Here is a 21505-nt window from a genome sequence, read left to right on the forward strand (position 1 = left end):
AATCTGTTCCTCCGCGGCGTCCGTGTTCTGTCTGATTCGTTGTATTCCACTAATACGCCGCTCAGCGCATTATCCAGGATGTTTTCCTGGGAATGCTTGTCGGCAGGAGGAAATGTGCGTTATTCACATCCGGAAGAGCCTCGAGATGAAAAACCAACGTGTGGTTATGGAAGATGCGCATGCTTGCATTTTAAGAGGAAAAGCGTGTTGACCACCTTTGGCAATGTTTCACAAGTCTGATGAATTATGAAACAATTCATAGTTTATCTGCACAAAAGACTTCTAAACATTTTAAACTCCCTACGCTTTTTAAATATACTTACATATGCAAATGCTCATGTTTGACTTTGATCTTTATATTGTATTGTACTGCTAAATGTATGAACTCACATTAAGCATTTTTACGTAGCCTATAGGCTACAAATTGTCACTGACAGAAAGCTACACTGTAAACATTGTTAAATTTCAAATTTACTTACATCTACTTTACATGTAATTAAATTCTGGCCATTATGCTGAAAATGAGTTGAAGTAGGCTAACGTAAATATTTTAACATTAATATATGAAAATTAAACTTGTAAGTTATAAATTATAAACGAGTGTTGCCAGGTATGTCTGTCTGCATTATATGTAATGGTTTCATGCTTGTCAATATCATTATTTTAAGATGGCAATATGTATGAAGTCAAAGAGAAGAAAATACTTTATTGTTAGATTAGGCTCAGGTGGTATTTGAATGTGGTGAGAAAGAATGTGTAATTTTTTTGTACACAGTGCCATTATACAACTATGCCACATGATGGCGCAATTAACACAGATTCAGTCAGTCGACCCTGCTACTACTAGTAGCTATGTAGTGCAATAAATATTAGTTGAAATCAAATTCATTTTTTCAAAGTCTTGGTGTGGGTTGGTGGCTTATTTTGCTCTTTCAATTAATTACTCAACTGTATGACTGTCCTTTCCTCTAATATCTGTGTTATTTCCAAATAAGCATTATAATTACTTTTAAAGAAGTACAGTTTGGATATAGGTTTATTATAAGTCAACAAACTTTCATTTATGGTTTTGTTTTGAACAAAACTGCTACTTTGCATCCACATACTAATATCACCAGAGGTCCAATATCACCACAGATTTTAAAGAAAAGGCCACAAGAGGGCTCTTTGTTATATCATTTCACTTCAACCAAAATCTCTTTAAATGTATGTAGTACCACATCAGTAATGGGAGTCAGTGCTCTAATACTCCAGTACTCACAGAATAAACAACAGCATCTAAATGTGAACACCTTTGTTTTATGAATATAATGTGGTTCTTTAAAGTAGTTTTATTTGTATATGTATACAAATAATTGAGAGTGTGGTTATATTAGGGCCATTCCTTATGAGAAAACAACACCTGGTCTGTTTCCTGATGCCTACGTGGCAGGACTGAGAAGTGGGAGGGATCCAAGGGCTGATCCAGTTACAGTTGCTAAGTAACCAACTGTGGTATGTAGACCAGCTTTTCCAGAAGATTAAAATGTGTCCTAGGACAGAGCCCTTAGTACCTAAAAAAAATGTTGGTTGTTGATCACCTACTGTATGTTTTATTATATACTCTTAAGTTGTTCATATTGTAGAAACATCAATTCAGTGTTTTGTGGCACTGTTAAACTATATTATTGTTAATTGTATTGTATTATATTACTGATTTATTGTCATATATTATTGATGTATTGTAGGCTATTGATCGTTGTATTGCAAAAGCATTCAATTACACTAAATTCAGCCATCAGTAAGAAACAGGTAGGTGGCTTTCAGGGGTGTGACTATACACCATATGTTAGACATATTGTTACCCACTTTGTTATCAAATATACACTTTTATTGTAAATATGATTATTATAATTAAAGGGTTATTTTTCTTAAGGGTGATTAATCAGACAAGACAAATCAAACACAATGCATAAATACTCTACAGCATGCAGGGGTCTTCTAAAACTGCTTTCGGTCCAGTAAATGAACCCTCCTTACCAGCCGAGATTCGGACAATCAAATACCTAAAAACATGAATAGATGGTTTTTGGCAGACCAAAGAAATGAGCATAGAAAACATTTTTATTGAACAAAATGTATTATGTTCTCATATGGATGAGCATGTCTTTTCATATCTAAGACGACACAAGTAATCCTTCACAAAATATATCTTTCAATGCTGTTCTGTAATGTCCTTTAAAAGTTGCTTTGTTATGAACTATTTAAGATCAACCAGTAACAATGTCTGACAACAATATAATGAAGGAAACAAATGCCTTGTGCAAAATGCCTTAATCTCTAAACCTGCACCGAACATACATTAATTTCAACATAACAACTTTAAAAGAAAACTAAAGTGTTGTTTTCTGATGAACTGAGATTAACAAATAGCAGCATCAAGTTGTGACTGGACATCCTCTGATAACATTTCAGCTCTTCTTGTGGCTGTTGCAGTTGAAAGGGAGGTTTGTTTATTTTTTTCTTTTAGTTCATGTCTTTCTTTTCCATCTAAAAGTGTTTCACACGCAGCGCCCATGCACTCTTTTACTATTTCCCCATCAGTTTTCCTAAAATCCACTGTATTCAGTGAGTGAGGGAGGACCCGTGTGTAGATCGCTCATACTTGGCTTTGAGCTCATTTATCTTCCGTCCCCTTACCTAGGACTGCTGCGGGTAAGTTTATTCAAAGTGTGTATGTCTAACGTTAGTTTCATAATGCCGTTTGAGGTTTCCACTTTTGACAACCGCAACAGACTCCGAGCAAATGAGACAACCCGGGCTCGAACAGCAACAACAGTCATTCTGTCCTTGGCGCCGTACCCAAATTGCTACTGAGCGGCATTATGTGCCTGGTATAAATCTGATTGCATTAGAAAATAGCGTTTGGCATTTATTTATTTCATTATGTCAAAAAGCTTGCGGTCCGGACGGACGCATTTTACGGTCCGGATTCGGACCGGAGTCCGCTAGTTGGCGACCCCTAGCTTATTGATTACAGACCTTTTCTTGGCCAGACTCATCAAATTACTACTATAATATTCATTATGCATTATGTAGCCTATCATTTAACAATCAAGCAGTTGAGCCTTGAAAAGTATTTGTTAAGTGTTTTATCAAACAGTATAAACCACGTATGTCTAATATCCATATTTCTAAAGAGAAAAAAAACAGAAAACAATAAGGATTTGTGAAAAACGTTTATAGGCTGAAAAACCAGGGCCCAGTCATGCCTGTTTAATACTATACCATACAGAAAAAAAAGCAGAACACGTTGATAATTGTGTTTTATTTTGAAGTGAAATAGAAATGCATAAAGAATGATAGTCTGATAATAATAAACCATTTAAAAAATGATTGTTAATAAAACTTGTGGTTATTAGCCTACTTTTTTGTTTTGTTGTGTTGATTCAATGTTAATATGGTTTAATGTACACTAATAGAATGTCAGGGCTTAAAGTTTTCCGGCACCGTGCCGGATCTCCGGCTTACGACGTTTGACTGCGGAAAAAAAGATTTACTTTAAAAATCTTATTGATATCAGTTCGAGTTCATAAGTTCGCCTACCAATGGTATGAGAGGAACACGGCTATCACTCGCAACCAAACAAATATTACTAGCCAATCAGAATTAAAATGGGGCGGGTCTTGGTTGCCGGAGTGGAGACGTCACGTTGGAGAGTACGTTAGCAAGCGAACAGTCGGCAGGATGGAGTCATGGAGAGTAAGTTTATAAAGCCTGAAGCGTGGGGCAGCTTTTAAGTCCATCATGACAAATATGACATATACAAATTGGAGACTATGACATAAAGATCGATAACTGTGTTGTTTCGGCAAATCATCTAATCAGACCTCCGCTTCCATTTCTGTGCGTCATGCGCGCGCGCTAACTGAGATATGAAGGATCGATTTCTAAAGCGTCTAAATCATTTCCAAACTTTTTCACAGCTTATTGCACCTATCTCACAGAGTTAAGTCATAAACATGGTCGTTTTTGTCTGAAGTGAGCGTAAAAAGTTGAGAAAGAACGGATATCAATACACTAGTGACAGCAGCCTCCTGCTATTTATGTGGTTGATATGAAAGAGAACCACTCACTGCTTGCTGACTCCGTAACCTTTGTAACTTTAATAGGAACTTATATTGTTTTTGTTTCACAGTTTGTAGTGCAAAATTTGCTAGTAGGAGTTTAAAAATGGGAAATAAATCTGCCCCCACTAATTATTATAAAAAAACGAGCTCAAAAAGGTCATCACGTTTGCTTTTTTGAGTGCTCATTTATGCTAACCTGCTTTGACCAACTGTGATCTCATTACTATGTGTTGTGGATGTGCCATATCATCACCATTAACACCTATGAAACTAATGATTAAATTACTACTAGAGCACAGAATAGTTTAGTAGAGTACAAAATTAATCATAGATCTGGTCACTTCATTTTGCGCTCAAAATTCCACCCTCGATAGGTCAAAACATGCGAGTCTTATTTGTTTTCTTTTTAAAAAGTAGGATTTTTATTATGATGAATTTTGTTTAATTTGGTATGTTAATCTATGTTTTTACATACCATAATTGCATAAAACTATGGTTTTGTGGGTTATAATTATGCCCCCACATCTTTCGAGTCATTCTGTGGTCCATACACATGGCATACCATCAAAGTTTAAGAAACGTCTGTCTGAGACGCTCAAAAACGGCATGTTACTAGTTAGTTTCAGGGGAAATAATGTTCAAAGTTAGTTTCAGGGGAAATAATGTTCAAAATTCAGGCTCAGGATTTTTTTGCTTGAACCCCTGGAATGTTTAACAGCAAGTACCATAGTTACAGCAGTCAGAGGCATGTTTTAGTATGTTTTTTTATTAAAACCTGATTTTTATCCGTTTTTATAGGAATAGGAATGATGCTAGTTGTTGTAATATACATATTCGTTGTCAAATGAAAGTCCGTGCAGTAAAGCATTGGTTTACCGACACAGTAATGGACGCTGGGTTCTTCTACCCAGAATGCCGCAGTGAGAGGAAGTTGTCTGCGCTTACGCTGAAACACAGGGCTGTCCATTCGATCAGTATAACAGTACAGGCAGAGAGAACGACGTGCACAGACGGGAGAGAAGAGACAGCAGAGGTGAGTGAAGCTGGTGATGTGGCGCCATCTGAACGAGAAGATCCTGCTAAAACCAAGAATATTAGCGACGAGAATGGCCTCGATGGGTTCAGAAGAAAGAGCAGATCGCAACTTTTGGATCCGGGTAAGATTTTGTTATAGATTGTAACTTGTAAACGGATTAGAGGTAACGTTAGTGGTACATACGCACCAATATGGTGGAAAAGGAGCGGACTCGACGAGGTGGTGTAAAATGGCCATGATGGGGCCATTGCCAAGAACTGGATAAAGACATTCCGTCGAATAAATCGACGATTTCCAAGTTAAAACGATGTTAAATTTTAGGAAAACAATGCAGGGTTGTGTTACAGGAAAACTGCGAAGATTTCAGCTGACAACAACGAAGAGATGCGAGGATTTAACTGTCTACGCATTTTAAATTTGCTTTGTCCTTGGGAGGGCAAATGTCCTTGTAACACTCGATGGCAGAAAAAATATATTAAATAGAAATAATGTTGTAAAAATGCGATATTGGAGGTACCATCTTCATTCCTAACATTTAGACTACCTTCTTGATGATTTTAAATGCTCTCTTTGAATACACAATTTTATTAAATATTTTAATGCCTTATTGTGTCTTAATTACTGTAAAATGTGATTTTCTTTCTTTGGATGTGCATTATTTTAAAAACATTGTGAATATCTCAACTTCCCTTAGGATTTTGTGCATAATTTTGATGTTTTACTTTATTTTAAGATTCTATTGTTATTTGTGTAAAATGCAATGTTTAATCCTTATTCATTTAATGCAACTTTTCTGTTAGATGATGTACTTAAATAAATGTATCCACTTGTATTTATTGTTTTGAAAAACATTTATGCTTTATTTTTCGATGTTAAATAATAGGGTGTTGGCTTTTAACCCCTTGTAATCCACAAAGGGCTTTGTATTATTCTAGAAAATAAGAAACCTGTGTCTTTCCTTTTGTTTTTCCATTTTGCTCACAGAATTATGTGAAATGCGTTTTCACCTGGTTCGTACCATTTTAAGTACTAAATTATCTAAAATATACAAAAAATATATTGATAAATGTTACAAAAAAAATCATATTAATTGTAGACCTTTCCACAAAAGATTGTTATCAGAATGTTAGCTTATAGTATGTGCTTTTCTACAAGTAATGTAGTTTTAGTTTGTCTTTCTTTAAAATAATATCTTGGCCTTAAAATATAAAGAGGTGTCGGCAAAAAAATATGTATATAGAATTGTAGATGACATCATTGTCGAAACCATTCAGTAAGAGTTTAACAATATAACATGTAGGAACATATGAAAATAAAACAACTTTCAGTGATGGTTATATATCTTAGATTTCTGTTTTATGTACAATTGTAGGTGTAAATGAAGTTCTTTTACTTTACCTATGTCGTGTATTTGAAAAGAAATGAAGAACGGTACTCTCAATTTACCTTGCTTGCTAAAGAAATTGTATTTTATGCATAGAAACCGCATGAGTAAATTTAAATAGTGTAACACCAAAGTGAGTGCATATTTAAATTAGCTAAAGCAAAACTAATTCTCCAAAATGTTTTTGCATATACAGGCATCAGAACAACTGGACAAAAGATGATGGAGTTTCCTTCAGTGTCATGTCTTGTAAATGTAAGTGTTAATGTATTTTTGTTGATCTTTTCTCAAGTGCGTTCTGTGCACTTTAATTACCTTGTTATCATCGGCCACCACTAGGTTGTGCCGTAACTTATCGTAGAATAAATGTTCAATCTAACATAAAATATTTTTTTCTTTAAAGGTCATTCTGCCTAATGTCAAGGAATGACGAGGAAAATAATTTCTGCTGTAAGTATTTAAACAGCTTTTTAAAATGTTTTACTGAATTGTGACCTTAGCTTTTCTCTGATGTTATACCTTTTTTGGTGTGTTGTGTATGTTTTTATGTAGCTTTAAATTTAGCCTAGCTGTTGTGGTAAGAACGTAACCATTTGAATGAAATCCAAACCATGAATTCGTTGTGATAACCATGTTTTTTGTAGCTCGTTGCGAACTCCAATTATGTAAAACAATCTTAAACGGTACATTTAGAATTACCTACAATTACTCAAACATTTGTGAAATTTTAACTTGCAATTCAATTATTAATAAGTATATTGCACTATACAGTATACCTAAAAGCTTGGACTGCACAGTCATAATTACAAATTGTAGTCGTTGCATCTTTTCGTACTGTTTTGTTTTATTACTCTTTAAATTTACAAATTTAACTCTTTAAAAGTAACTATTTGTTACTCAAGTTATATTTTTATTGGAAGTGGGGTCTCACTTTGGCCAAACACAGACTATATTATTTAAGTTTATCATTTAAAGTTTTAGGTTAGCGCCTACTCTGCGAGAAGTCTGAACTGCAGCATGTGTTTGAAGCTCAATTAGTGTTCACATTTAGGACGCTCAAATGTGCTTAAACTGATTTCAGATTAGTGTTGGGCGATATTCTCTATAGTCGCATCGTTCTATTGCCAGCCTATGGATCGCCGATACGCGATAGTATCGAGGGGCGGGGCTATTTACGCATTTATTGATGACAAGCTGGATTTGTGGACAAAAACAGAAGCGTACGTGGCTAGAAAATGCTCATGTGTGACTGCAATTAGCAGTTCAGTGCAGCTGGCAACATTGTTACTTCCCACCACAACCTTTTAAACCAGAGAAAGTAAACTATTGCTGTAGGTCAATATCACTTATCCAAATGTGCCATTGACCCGCGGTGTAAACGGGAACAACTCGTGGTCAGATCTTTAACACGCACATAGCAATTCCTGCAAGGAAAAACCCGAGCTGCACGCATCACAAGCTCTCTCGTGTGCAAAAACCGAAAAGTACAAACTCACTCTGGCGCGAAGAAAAGCCTGAGACTCACGCATCACAAGCTATCTTGTGCGGGGTTTGAGTTTTCCGCGCACATTATAAACTCTCTGGCCTGAGGAAAAGCCTGAGCTGCGTGCATTGCAAGCTCTCTTGCACAAAGAAATGCGCAATGCGCGTTTGTAATATTAATTTGCAACATATATTGGCAAACAGCCAACTACTGTCGAAGGAATCAGCTACTGCTGATATGTCTGAGTATTGTCGATACATGATAGTATCGTCAATCGGAACAACCCTATTTCAGATTAGTTTGAAATTCGACTGACTAGTCGTCAGATGTGCACACTCTCTCCAGACAAGCAAGAGAGCAGCAAAAAAGAATGCCAATGAAATGGCAACAGGACTCAAGTAAATAGCAATGCGGTGAAAAGTGGGAACAACATAAACTCCACTGAACCGCTGCTCAAACAATGTCTAGCCGATCTTTTTCATTCTTCCTAATTTTTTCCTTACAACTCTAAAGAATGATCTTATAATTTACATATGAATCTGCCATCATTTCTGTTCACCAACACAATTGAATAAAATAGACTATGATCCTCATTTACACCTGGTATTATAATGTATTTCAAAGTGATCGGTTTAAAAGTTTCACCACTATAAATGGAAACGATGTACAAATGGACAGTGATACAAACCATATCACAATGAATACCTCTTAATAATTATAATTTGATTAAACTTTTATTTAAATGTGCTTTATAAACATGCATTCATTTACTGACATAGTATTTAGTGTTGAATCAGAGACCATGTCCTTAAAATCCAGTTACAAGATGAATTTTACTGTTAGATGTCTATCTCGACTTGTGATTAAATTACACAAGACACTCCATAAAAGAATAGTTCACCCAAAAATGAAAATTCTTTCATAAATTACTCACCCCGATGTCATGCCAAACCTCTATGACTTTCTTCTGCAGACCAAAACAGAACTTATTTTTAACAACATGGCCCCTATTAACGTCTGTTGTATGGACACAAAACCACAGAGACACTTCTCAAAATATCTTCTTTTGTGTTCCACAGAAGAAAGATTGACATACAGGTTTTGAATTACACGAGGCTTAATAAATAACATTATTTTTTTTGCTTGAACTATCCCTTTAAAACTTAGTCTGTTTCAACAGTCAAACTACTAAACACAACAGACAGGTTGTAATTTAGTTAGTTTGTGATGCTAACAGTACCAACTCATAAAGTACTTTCCACTGACAGTTGTTCAAGAAATCACAGAGAGGAAAAAGTATCTGTTTTGTTTTATACATCTGATCTCATTGAGTGTCTTTTTTCCATGCAGGAGAAGTTTGCCTGAGGACTCTGCAGCAGACGTCCAAGGAATAGAAGACTGCTCTGTAAGTCATCACAGTGGTATTTGTATTATAAAGGTGCTACCTCATATGTCTGTCATTTTTAGCTTAATTTAGACCCTACAGCTCTAAAAATATCTGCCTCTAGTAAATGTTTATTGTGAGAAAAGTTCGTAATTTGAAGCAGTGTACACAGCAAAAGAAATTACATTTTGTCCAAAACAATTTTGGAATTGCTGCAGTTCTTTTTGATTTAGCTGAAAATGAAAAACTTCCAGTGTCTGAAATGAAATTCAAACCTCAGAGGAATGGAACAATTTTTAATACAGCTTCCTGTCACAGCTTGGAAAGGCTGCATGTTCTGCTCTGGATTGACCATACATTTCCTTTCCTTGAGTACCTGATCATTCTTGGGTGCTGTCATCGTTGGATCTTGTATTCAGTTGAAAACGTCCTTGAGATCAGTGACGTCTTGTCCTGTGGAGCTTTGTTTTACACATCTTTCTTGATTCTGTGCCACAATTGGCCTCTTCTTTAGTTTTCATTTGCTTCATTTGCCAAGTTAATGCTTGATTCTCACTTGCGCTTTGTCGCATTTACTGGAGTACGCAGAAGTTTCTTTTTACCTGAGTGATGGCTCAACCTTTTGCATGATTTTTGGATCAGAATGGAGAACTACTACTCAAAGGAAACTGACAACAAGGTTTTTTCCACTAGATTCCAAATAGTGAGCCTCATTCAGTGCATGAGCCCATGTTCTCATCTTTGGGGCTGTCCAATTTGAGCAGCCATCTAATTATTGTATAATAACATTTGGAGGACAAATGAGTATAAAGGATTCCATTTCCAGTTCATACTCATTTCTTGGTTAATTTGGTCAACTCTTATTACATAGTGATGAGTTGGGCTATTGACTTTTCCATGGAATAAACAAATGACATGTGTTCACTGAGAATGAAGTGACTTCAATTTTCAATTCAATACCATTTTTTAAGTGACACTTTTGAAAGGTTTTGCTTTTAAGACATACCTCAGAGTCTTATCTTGTTAGCATTCAGCTTGTAGGTCTCATATGTTGGTTCATGTTATGAGACACAATCTTTACAAAAACAAAATCTCATCATATATGCACTAGAATGGTGCATTTTCCTTGTGTGCTGTTTTCCTGATGCATTTTCAGCATCCTCATTTCTGTGGTGGTTTAACATAACTTGATGACAAAAGTTATTAGTAATATAAGGACTTCTTGGAGGCACTCAAATCTTGGGGGCCAAATGTTCTTGAATGACAACAATATAACATTTACAATTCTCTTTTTAAAACTTTCCCATCTTTCACATTTTCTTATACACATTGTAATAATGCTGTTGTAACATGGTATGGACGGCCATATTTTAAACAATTGAATTTTTCATTGTTTACTTGGCTTTCATCCATGTGTTACATTTGGCAACTGATGTTGCTTTTCAGTCTATACATCTATACTTGACACAGTTTTTAATAACTTTTTTTTTACCTTTTTTAAACAAATACATGAAGCATAAAGGAAAAATACTAATCTACCAATTTCTTCAGAAAACGTTAGCTAATGACAGACATATGTTGTAGCACTGTAGTATTTAAAATAGTCAGTGTATGTTGTTTTGTTAATGCATGTTGAGATTGTGTTGTGCTGCTGTTATGAAACTTTGAGCACCAATGTAATAACTGGAAAGTGGCTTAAGTACTATGATTTCTTTTGAAAGTTTTCTTGAGGATTTAATTAGAGTTGTTTCATGTGTAACTTAGAAATTGTCCAATTCTATTGCCATATACATTTGTAGGTAAATGTAACAAAACTTGTGTAAAAGCATCTGCGACAATCTGCAGATAGCATGCTACTGCTAGCATTTTATTATCAGATGTGCATATATGGAAAACACATTTTGCTATAATTTTCTTTTATGGTGGAGTTATGCATGTCAGTTAACGTTGACATTGCAGATGACAGTTGACCATATTAAGCTACCTCTGGAGGTTAGATATTATCTTAAACTTTCATGAGTTTTAATTACTAGTTGAACTGCCTGAAAGAGGACTGTACAATAGTTTGGATTTATTTTTATAACCATCAATTTTGTCGCGGATTGTTTTGTCCCTAGCTATGCGTTAGTTTTTATAAAAAGCTATCATCGTAACTTCGAATACGTTTGGGGTTTACATTTTTCCCTTCTCCTTTTTGATTTAAAGAACCAATTCTGGACAGTCAAGTGGAGACGACTGCTTAATGAGGAAGATGGCGGCTCAGGTTTTGCTTTTGGATTTGGAAAGAAAGATTTGCTTGTGATTTGGAAAGAAAGATTTGCTGTGACGTGCGAATTCGCTCATGTTCTCAATCTTTGTATTTTTTCTTTTACATGTACCTCACTATCATATTTTATTGTTTTTGTTTTGTTGAAACTATGCCTGTATTTCAGTATGCTATTTTGTTTTTATTAGAAAAATAAAAGTTTTGTGATTGAACATTTTGCGACTTGCTCTTATTGGATGAAAAAATCATTACGTTTTTAAAGATATTTACATATTTACAGTATACATCCAATCTCAACTAAATCCGGGTTTAATTTGTTTCCATTTTAATTGAACAAATTTTTAAGTTGCCTAGTTGTTTTGCTTCGCTACTTCATTTATCAACAATTAATTACTATTGGACCATTGCGAGTCAATATGTTTAAATTGAACCAAGGTTTAGGGCTCTTTAATTGGCTTTAGCCAAACTGGCTTGTTATATCCCTACAATAATAAGGCTTTTGCAAATTATTTTGGCTTATGGCACCTATAATATTCTAATCATTGATACAACCACTGATTTCTTTAAATAAAATAGGCAGTTAATGACCAGAAAACAACGTCAAAGTCTTCATTCATCTTCAAATATCCTGTTAACATGAAATACAATTACATATGCAGAGCCAAGTGTAAAGGGTTAAAACTAAATGGTCTAAAATGGTGTCCAGTGTAGTCCAACACTGCAAAATGGCTCCTCTTGCCTCATTTCCTGTCTGTGCAGGAAGTGAAGGCTCAGAAATATTTTTTTCATAAAAGCACAAAAAGATTTCTCTTGATGCCCACTAATCATTTATTCTAATGCTTGTAGGGTTGTTATAACTTGAACATTAAAAATAAATATAAAACAGCTAGTTTATATTTTAAAATAAAAGGGGTGGGACTTGGGTGCATCACCTGAGTCCTGGGTAAATGGAGAGAACGTCAATCAAAGGCTAAGCTCTCAGAGCTGGGAAGGAGCTTTAGATGGCGGATGAACCTTGGGAACGGGAGAGCGTTGAGCCTCGCAGGGCTCTCAATAGCACTTGTATCTCAACTTTGGTGAACTTTGGATCCCACTAGGGACTTAATTATTGCGCAAATTCGTTCTTTATTTTACGTTTCGGAATATATAGACGTTAATGCGTAGATTTTGTGACTTGTTTCGTCGAAAACCTTGTGCTGCGTGCGTAGAGTGGCCAGTCGTTGTTTTCCCTGCCTTGTACTGGCAGCCATTGCGGTCCTCCATTTTTAGTGCGCTCTGCTGGGCTCTTCTCACTCTCTCTCTATTCAAATAGCCATCCTTGGATTATAGCAGCTATTTTTCTTTTCGAATATTATTCCGATTTTCATTTTCACCTGAATTGTGGAATATTTTTATTTTTTGTTCTAATGGACTAAGTTACAAATCGCATTTTTTGTCAGATGTGAATGTAGTGCTTCAATCCTCCTCCTGTCAATGGAATAGGTATGTTTACATTGTTTATATTGTTTAATTTCTATTGTCGATTTCGTTGTGTTTCATCGTGTTGTTTTAATCGTCCTTTGTCTGATGACGCAGTAGGAATTTATGTATGTGGCTGTGTGAATCTATTTGCTTGATATGCTATCGACACATGGTTTTTATGACGACGAATAGAGTCGAGCAGGTGTCATTTCATTTCCGATGCTTTATAACTTTAGAAATACTGTAAACGTTTATTTATTTTAAGTCGTTCGAGTTTTTCGCAACGTCGAGACTTTTTGCCGTCCTTTGAAAGCGGACTGACTCGCTTGATGGTTCATCCCACTTTAAACTTTTGACAGTTATTACCTGGACAAAAGACCATCATTAACAAAAAGTTCAAGACAAAATCATGATGAAGAATAAGAATAAAAAGCAGGAAGACGAAGGCTCGACCCAAAGCAATGCTTCCAGGTACGATCTTCACTATTTTTTCTCCTTTTTTTAACATCTGTCTTGAATGTTTACCTTTACAAGCATGGTTGATCACCTGTGCAGAAGTTTAAACCACAATGTGTCTGAAATAATCTAGTTTCATATCATTGACCTTGGGATATATGTATAGCCACACCCTGATTTTGCTAGCATTTCTAAAACTGAATGCAAGGCCCATGGCCTTACTGATTGACTTTACACAGATTTATACTTAAGATGCCATGTGTTTTTATTAAGATTTAAGCATTGCTGAGAGTTATTATATTTTCAGTTTTAAAGTGACAGTGTGAAATGACCTTGTCTGATTAGTATGTGCTGCATTGCACCATTCTATGTAAAGATAATGATATTATTATCAGTTTTACTCTAACATTACAGGTGTTGTGATACAGTTTAGTATTTGATGGCTATAAATTGATGCAGTCATTTACACACTGCCTGTTCAATCTGACACAGAGTCAAAGAGTTTGTGGTTTTATTAAATGTTGTACTGAAATGTACCACTAAAAATGTTTAAAAACTTTATTGCATTTTGTTAAAAAAATCTTATGCACACACATCCTTTAATTAGATTTTTTTTAGATTTGGCAAAGAAATATGTTTTATTGTTTACTGTACAATTGTCTGATTTTACTTGAATTGCTAACATTTATTACAGGAAATGTTAATCACTTTTGGGTGTTAACATTTTTTTATAAAAAAACAATACCGAAAGTTGTGTCCCATTTTTAAGGGTTATGTTTTTGGGGTCACGCATGTGAATATATGACTCTGGCTTTAAGATACCAAACATTTATTAAGAATTCCCCAGTGGCATGGGTTATGCTACCTCACATTGCCATATCAATATATGAAATGTTTAGCAGTCGATCATCTATTTCAAAACTAAAAACCCTATGAAAAAAATACAGTAATGGAAATAAATTATTATGGTCACTTAACTTACAATTATAGTTAATTCCAAATGTTTTCCTATTGTTGTTGTGTTTATTACAGTCTTAAGTAATACTTTATTATTATTTGTAATATAATACATGTATTATTTGTTTAGGCTAATTATTCTTCACAGGTTTTCTAATGGGAATTTGAGTAAAAAACACGGGTGCAGTTTTAGTCCACATTTTATTATTTAGTAAATTTTTAAATGTAAAAACATAAAATTAGTTGAAGAATTTCATTTGAAATGTTTTATACAGCTTTATACAGTCAACATTAAAGGTAGACTTGTAATGTATAAGCTGAATTATTTTGAAGCATCACCGTGTATCTCATAGTGGTCAGCGTGTCACTACAGTGCACAAGAATGCTTTAAAGTTAGTAAGTTCTGTAATGCTTGTGTTTTGATTTGTTATTATTCTCATGGTTGTATCTGTCAAGAAATTAAATTTTACGCAAGTTCCTGCATATGTGTAAAACAACAGATTGTTTAATCATTTTAAACAATGTGGTTTATTATATGCTGTTTCTGTATTTTGAAATAGAAATGTAACAGTGTTTCTGTGTTTTTAGAACTGTCATGCTGCCATGGCTTCAAAAGAACATGCTGACATTCATAGGTCAAAAGAAAATGATATATTTAATGCAAGGATTGTTGTTCTGTTCAGCTGCACAGGCAGCCATTTTCTAAACAATACTAAGGGCTGAAAAACATGTTATGCATGATATTTTATTTCTAGGTTGATGCTAGTACTTTCTTTGAAGTGTTTACATGGTTTAATGTTGCATAAAAAAACACTGTTCTGTTTCATCACTGTATGAGACTGCTTTCATTAAATGGCTGAAAGTCCTCAAAGTCACAAAATGGCTCTTGCTTTGTGCTGCATAGCTTGTATTAGTGTTGCTGCATTATATAAAAGGTTCTTGGAACTACAGGAAGCGGACACAGGAACTAACTTGTGAGGTCATGTGATTTCATTCTGCTGTTTCATTGGGCCTTCCTGTGCCTAGCAATAACCAACCAATGAAAATGTAGTTGAGAGGTTGGATCTGCACACATGTGATGTCATCAACCATATAAGGACAGTCTGGCCTGTGAGACTGCTTTGTCAGCAGGCCTTACTCTCCACCTAGCAAATGACAGAAGCCTTTGTATCTAGCATTCTGTCAGACCACTTAATGTGCCAGATATCACATTCAGCTCTGCATTTTGTTTTCATAGCAATACCAGTCTATCGAATAAATTACATGAACATTTTTAAAGATGAATTCTAGTAAAGTAAAGCTGTATCTTATAATGGTTAATATTTCACACCATAGTTGCTTAGCTCATTTTTTAGCCATGTAAGGAAGATGTGAGTTTTCTATTTTAAAGGTTGGATACATTTACAGTTGGGGGATGGGGGTGCCTTGTTTCAGACAGAGGCCATTGCACCCAATTTTAAACTCAAAGGGCAAAGGGGAGCAGATGATATGGTCACATAAGATTAGCTGATCTCATTGTGTAGTCTAAATGTTTCTATGAGAGCATCATTATATAACTGACACACTGACATTCAGCTTTTAAAAATAGTTTTTTAAATATTTACAATTGCACACTTTAAAGGTAATCATATTCACCGTTTTTTTTTAGATAAGAGTAATTCAGTTTTTTTTAAATAGTTTTTTTGCCCATTTAAAAGCTAACAATCATATTCGGCTTTTTTGAAGAGTAGTTTTTAAATGATTTAGAAATGAGCATTTGAAAGAGAAACACCTTCAGTTTTTTTAATAGTAGTTTTTGAATAATTTAGAATTGCTCATTTGAAAGATAACAATCATATTACATTTTTTAAATGGTAGTTTTTAAATGATTTAGAATTTGCCCATTTGAAAGATAACAATCATTCAGTTATTTTTAAATAGTAGTTTTTGAATGATTTAGAGTTGTGCATTTGAAAGACAACAATGACATTCACAGTTTTTTCAAATAGTTTTAGAATTATAATTAAATGATATCAGTTTCCAATGCAATTGCTATGAAAGTTGAATAAATGGAATAATCCAATTATATTTAAGTGCCTGTTGACCATTGAGCAGTAAATAAAAAAACTGCTGTCAAATAAATAATTCTTACAAATTCTCAAGGCGTTAAGTATGTTTGGTGTCAAAAGTTACTGTAGCATACTGCTGTTAAATTTATAATAGGGGTGTAACAATATCATGCTGCAATGTATCACGATACTGGATTGTTTTATTATGACGGTATATTTAATATATGGCGTCTGTTTAATCATATTGGTTGAGCAGCCAACACCTGACCTGCTTCAACTTTAATATGTGTTTTTAATTTAGTTCTTTGATAGGGTTTAGCTTAATTCCTTTCTTAGTTTTAATTTATTTCTCTTTTTATTTTGTGTTTTAAATTGAATTAATTCTCACGTAGAATTTGTTAGTACTGTTAACTAGATGTACATATGATAATGTTTTAAAAATAAATCATTATTTGCGTTCAACAAATTTATTCTATGGATATACCAATTGTCTCAAAAGTCTCATTTTCAAGGGGGTCCCGATACATATAAATTTCATAACGTAAAACAGAATAACAACAACAGACAACTAATTCAAAACAACTAACATACCATTACAAAAATTATAATAAAATTAACATGTTGTATATTAATATAATACTGTGATTGTGAACCCTGTATTGTGTATTATATTGAATCATGAGCCGAGTGTGTTGTTGCACCCCTAATTTATACATCAGTAGAAATTCTGCTACAGTGTTCTGATACAGCATGGTTTAAGACATTCAATTCAGAGTGAGTATGTAACCAATTTACTAAATAAAGTAAGTTGATTAAGTGCTTTAGGTTAGTGGTTCAGACCCAGATTTTACATAAGACATAAGTGGTGACCCAACACTACCAAAATTGTATCAAGGTGAACAAAAACTTCCACCATCAAACATACATAAATATGAGTTTTATCTATTTACAAAGTCACCTGTTGATGTTAATAAGATGAATCATTGGGTCTTTCTGGAGGTTATGGAAATTAAAACTTTGTGCACCTAAGATGATTTAGAAACAGCTGAGATGTTTTAACTTTTTCTGAACATCTGCATATTTAATGTTGTAGCAACTCAGCGTCAGAGGAATCAAACCGCTCTGGGTCAGAATCTGGGAGTCAGTCGGAGAGTGAGCAAGGAAGTGATAGGCCTCGTTCCCGGCGTTCCGAGTCCAACAGCACCTCAGATTCAGAGAGCCACTCAGAGTCGGAGAGTGAATCCACTGGGTCCAAGTCTCGCCAGACTTCAGCACAGGGCAAAGACAAACCAGTCAGAAAGAAAGACAACCTGGCAGATGTGAAGAAGGTAATGGCTTAAAGATAGGCCAGCGTATTAGAAAAATCAATCAAAATTTGGGAAATCCTCAAACATTCCCCATTGAGATCCTAATTCTACAATTTAGTGTTTAAGCAATTTACATTAATTTAAAATAACTGCATCCTTACTGGTCATAGATGTGGGAAGAACATCCAGATATTTATGGTGTTAGAAGATCCAGTCGCAGCAGACAAGAGCCTGCCCGCCTCAACATTGGAGCTGAGGTAGGCTGGCTGTACAGACGTTTCATTGTCAACACTGACCCCTAGTGTAGTAGCTGAACTGTTGAAACACTTGGATGATTTTTTGTTGCATTTCAATAATTAATGACATGGTTGCTTACTAAGATTTAAGCATGGTGCCATGCATTCAAAATGGATTCTGATGGATTTTTAGGGCAGCAGTGGTTCAGAGAGTGAAAGTCCCAAAAGAAAAGGCTCACGTCAGAAAAAGAAAGAGTAAGTGTACTAAAATAAATCTTCAGCTCATTGTTTTCTATAATTTACTTGGAAATGTGATTTTTTTTCTTTCCCATAAATGTTGACTGTATGTAATTTTGATTTGCTTGCTACATAAACTCACCCTCATGTTTTCATGTAAAATGTATTCTGGATTTTTTTCACACATACTACATGCTTATATTCATATATAGTGAACCCAAGAATATTTGAAAAATTGAACCAATTGCATTACTAACAAAATTAACAAAACAAAATGCTAATCAGATTTGTTAGATTTTACATGATAAAACAGTAGATACCCGATATTAAGACAATGTATTTGTGACCCTGGATCACAAAACCAGTCTTAAGTAGCACGGGAACATTTTTAGTAAAAGACAAAAATACATTGTGTGGGTCAAAATCATTAGGATATTAAGTAAAGATCATGTTCCATGAAGATATTTTGTAAATTTCCTACCTTAAATATATAAAAACTTTATTTTTGTGAGTGGATGGTCTGCCACAGTGCCCCTGATTAACAACTTCAAAGGTGATTTTCTCAATATTTTGATTTTTTTGCGCTCTCAGATTCCTGAGTTTTAAACGGTTGTATCTCAGCCAGATATTGTCCTATCCTAACAACTCATATATCTACAGAAAGTTTATTTATTCAGCTTTCAGAGAATGTAAAAATCTCAATTTCGAAAAATTGACCCATAAGACTGGTTTTGTTGTCCAGGGTCACATTTAGACACTATCTGATTTCAAATGTTGGTGGAAAACCAGCTACATTAGTACATTCATGCATTTGCTTAGTTGTGTGTGTTTGTACATGTATAAACACACTAGTCAAACGTTTTATTATTGACTAAATATGTTTCGTAATGTATAGAAGGTCTTTTAAGTAGTAAATATAAATCTTGTGTGCATATTTCTTATATAATATTTATGTCTTAAACTAAAACTTTTAAACGGCTGGATAGTGACGGCAAAGAATCCAACAAGTTTTCATTCATCAATTCCTATACTTACATGTATTTTATTTTGTAGTTCTATTGACCTTACTATTATTGAAAGGGAGTGAAAAAGTTACAAAGAGTTAATTCCAGTTAACTTGCTATTGCTAGAACTATCCAAATACAGTAAAGCTAGTTTGAAATAACCAGTTACACACAATTTGTATAGAACTAAATAGATTATAGTTGCAATACATTTCACTGAATCATTTTAACCCCTCACAGCATGCTGAACTTCCTGTGTGGTGGGTAATGGGTGGAACTGACTGGCTTGCAGCATTTCGGTAGGGTAGCGGTTTGAAGCTATTAGAGGCACAATAGGTGAATCTTTGGTATTTTTGTGTTGAAAGTAAAACCTGGAAAGATGATGACTCAAATGGTGAAGATGATGATGATGATGAGGAAGAGGCCAGCAGTTCAGAGAGTGAGCAGGAAGAGAAAAAAGTTAGATCCAGACGACTTCCTGCTAGAAGGTAAGAGTGTAGCGAAGCCTGGCCTTCAGACAGCACATTATGAAGTATAACGCCAGCTTTCTTATTACCTTCCAATGCGAATAAAACCATAACAATGATCGCTATGCTTTGAATGAAATTGGTGGAGTGATTTTGCTCATAGAATTGATCAAATTATTACTTGTTAAAGCATGCTTCCAATTTTTGCCACATTGGTAAATATAATGTATTCATTCTTGCATAGCATATAATAAATGTAAACAATAGCTCTGATTTGAACATTTAAACTGCTTTGTTTGTCTGAAAGCTGTCTCAAGGCCACTGGCTCATGAGTCAGGCTGATAGGCGTGCAAATGAATCGCTACACTAGCAAATCAGGCACGATTTGATCAAGATCTGGGATGGGGGACTGGGAGGCAAGTAGTCTAGTGTGTAGAATAAGTGGTTAATATGCGAGTGTGTGCATTCTCCTTCCAGACCACAGACCAAGTCATCTGCAGGCAAGCAGTCCCAAAAAGCACGAAAACAGAGGAAACAAGAGTCTTCCGAAGAAGAAGATGATGACGATGATGATGATGATGATGACGATGATGATGAGGAGGATACCCCAAAAAGACAAACAAGGCGCAGAGCAGCAACTAAAGTCAGGTGGGGATTGTTTTTAAGCAGCAAGAGTTGTGACTGTGTGTGTTTATTTAGGAGATGCATAAAGTATTGTGACTCAATGATAGAAATAATAGAATAATAATAATAAAGCATGTGTCTGCAGTTACAAGGAGGATCAGAATGATTTTGAGACGGACTCAGATGATCTCATTGAAATGGCAGAAGGTGCTGAGGAGCAACAGGATGACGACAGTGAGACCATTGAGAAGGTTCTTGAGACCAGGATAGGAAAGAAAGGAGGTAAGGCCTAGGTTACTTACCTTTTAAATGTTGTTAGAACTTTAAGAAGATTTGTTTAAATTGTCTGACATACAGCATGAACCATACAACCTCATAATTTTGAATGAAGTATGTTCATCTGATTCGAAGCACCGCCTTTCTCTGTTTACAGCTACTGGAGCTTCCACAACCTTTTATGCTGTTGAGGAAAATGGAGACCCTGGAGCAGACTTTGACCCCGAGAAAGAGGAAGGGGAAACTCAGTTCCTCATCAAGTGGAAAGGCTGGTCCTACATCCACAACACTTGGGAAAGTGTGGACTCTCTCACGCAGCAGAAGGTCAAAGGGATAAAGAAGCTAGACAACTTCAAGAAGAAAAACGAAGAGCTTAATGCTTGGTGAGGAACACTGCAAATGCATGTCTATATGATGTTTAAAAATATATCTCAAAGCTTAACTCCCGACTTTGCGTATGAAAAATACTTGTAAATTACAGTTTTCTATTTTTTACAGGATGAAAAGAGCTTCACCTGAGGATTTAGAGTATTACAACTGCCAGCAAGAACTAACTAATGACCTGAGCAAGCAATTCCAAATTGTAGAGAGAGTGATTGGTAAGTGAATATGTTATAGAATGAAATAATCGTACCTTTACAAACACCACAAACGTGTAAAGACATCACATCTTTTCTCTCATTTGCTAGCCACGAGAACAGGAAAATCACAAGCATCCTCAGATTTTTCACGTAAGTTTTTTTTTTTAATGTTTGATGTACACAGTCCAG

General features: G+C 34.9%; 1 protein-coding gene across 4 annotated transcripts in view; it reads left to right on the top strand.

Moving 5' to 3' along the window:
• The first annotated feature begins 2581 nt into the window (after positions 1–2581).
• Positions 2582–21505, top strand: part of chd2 (chromodomain helicase DNA binding protein 2) — a 36619-nt gene continuing 17695 nt past the window's right edge. The window contains exons 1-16 of one of the 4 annotated variants that reach the window (XM_057348716.1): positions 3639–3741; positions 5021–5266; positions 6130–6155; positions 6726–6784; positions 6933–6979; positions 9363–9417; positions 11602–13594; positions 17678–17912; positions 18062–18148; positions 18321–18382; positions 19734–19856; positions 20313–20483; positions 20605–20741; positions 20893–21118; positions 21234–21334; positions 21425–21466. In XM_057348716.1, coding sequence (XP_057204699.1) covers positions 13533–13594; positions 17678–17912; positions 18062–18148; positions 18321–18382; positions 19734–19856; positions 20313–20483; positions 20605–20741; positions 20893–21118; positions 21234–21334; positions 21425–21466 — 1246 coding nt within the window. In that variant the 5' untranslated portion in view covers positions 3639–3741; positions 5021–5266; positions 6130–6155; ... (2 more) ...; positions 9363–9417; positions 11602–13532. Of the gene's footprint in view, positions 2695–3638; positions 3742–5020; positions 5267–6129; positions 6156–6725; positions 6785–6932; positions 6980–9362; positions 9418–11601; positions 13595–17677; positions 17913–18061; positions 18149–18320; positions 18383–19733; positions 19857–20312; positions 20484–20604; positions 20742–20892; positions 21119–21233; positions 21335–21424; positions 21467–21505 lie in introns of those variants that run through there. The other 3 variants (XM_057348714.1, XM_057348715.1, XM_057348717.1) reach the window with 3 other exon arrangements.

This window comes from Triplophysa rosa, linkage group LG12, assembly GCF_024868665.1.
Source record: "Triplophysa rosa linkage group LG12, Trosa_1v2, whole genome shotgun sequence".
Classification (NCBI taxonomy): Eukaryota; Metazoa; Chordata; class Actinopteri; order Cypriniformes; family Nemacheilidae; genus Triplophysa; species Triplophysa rosa.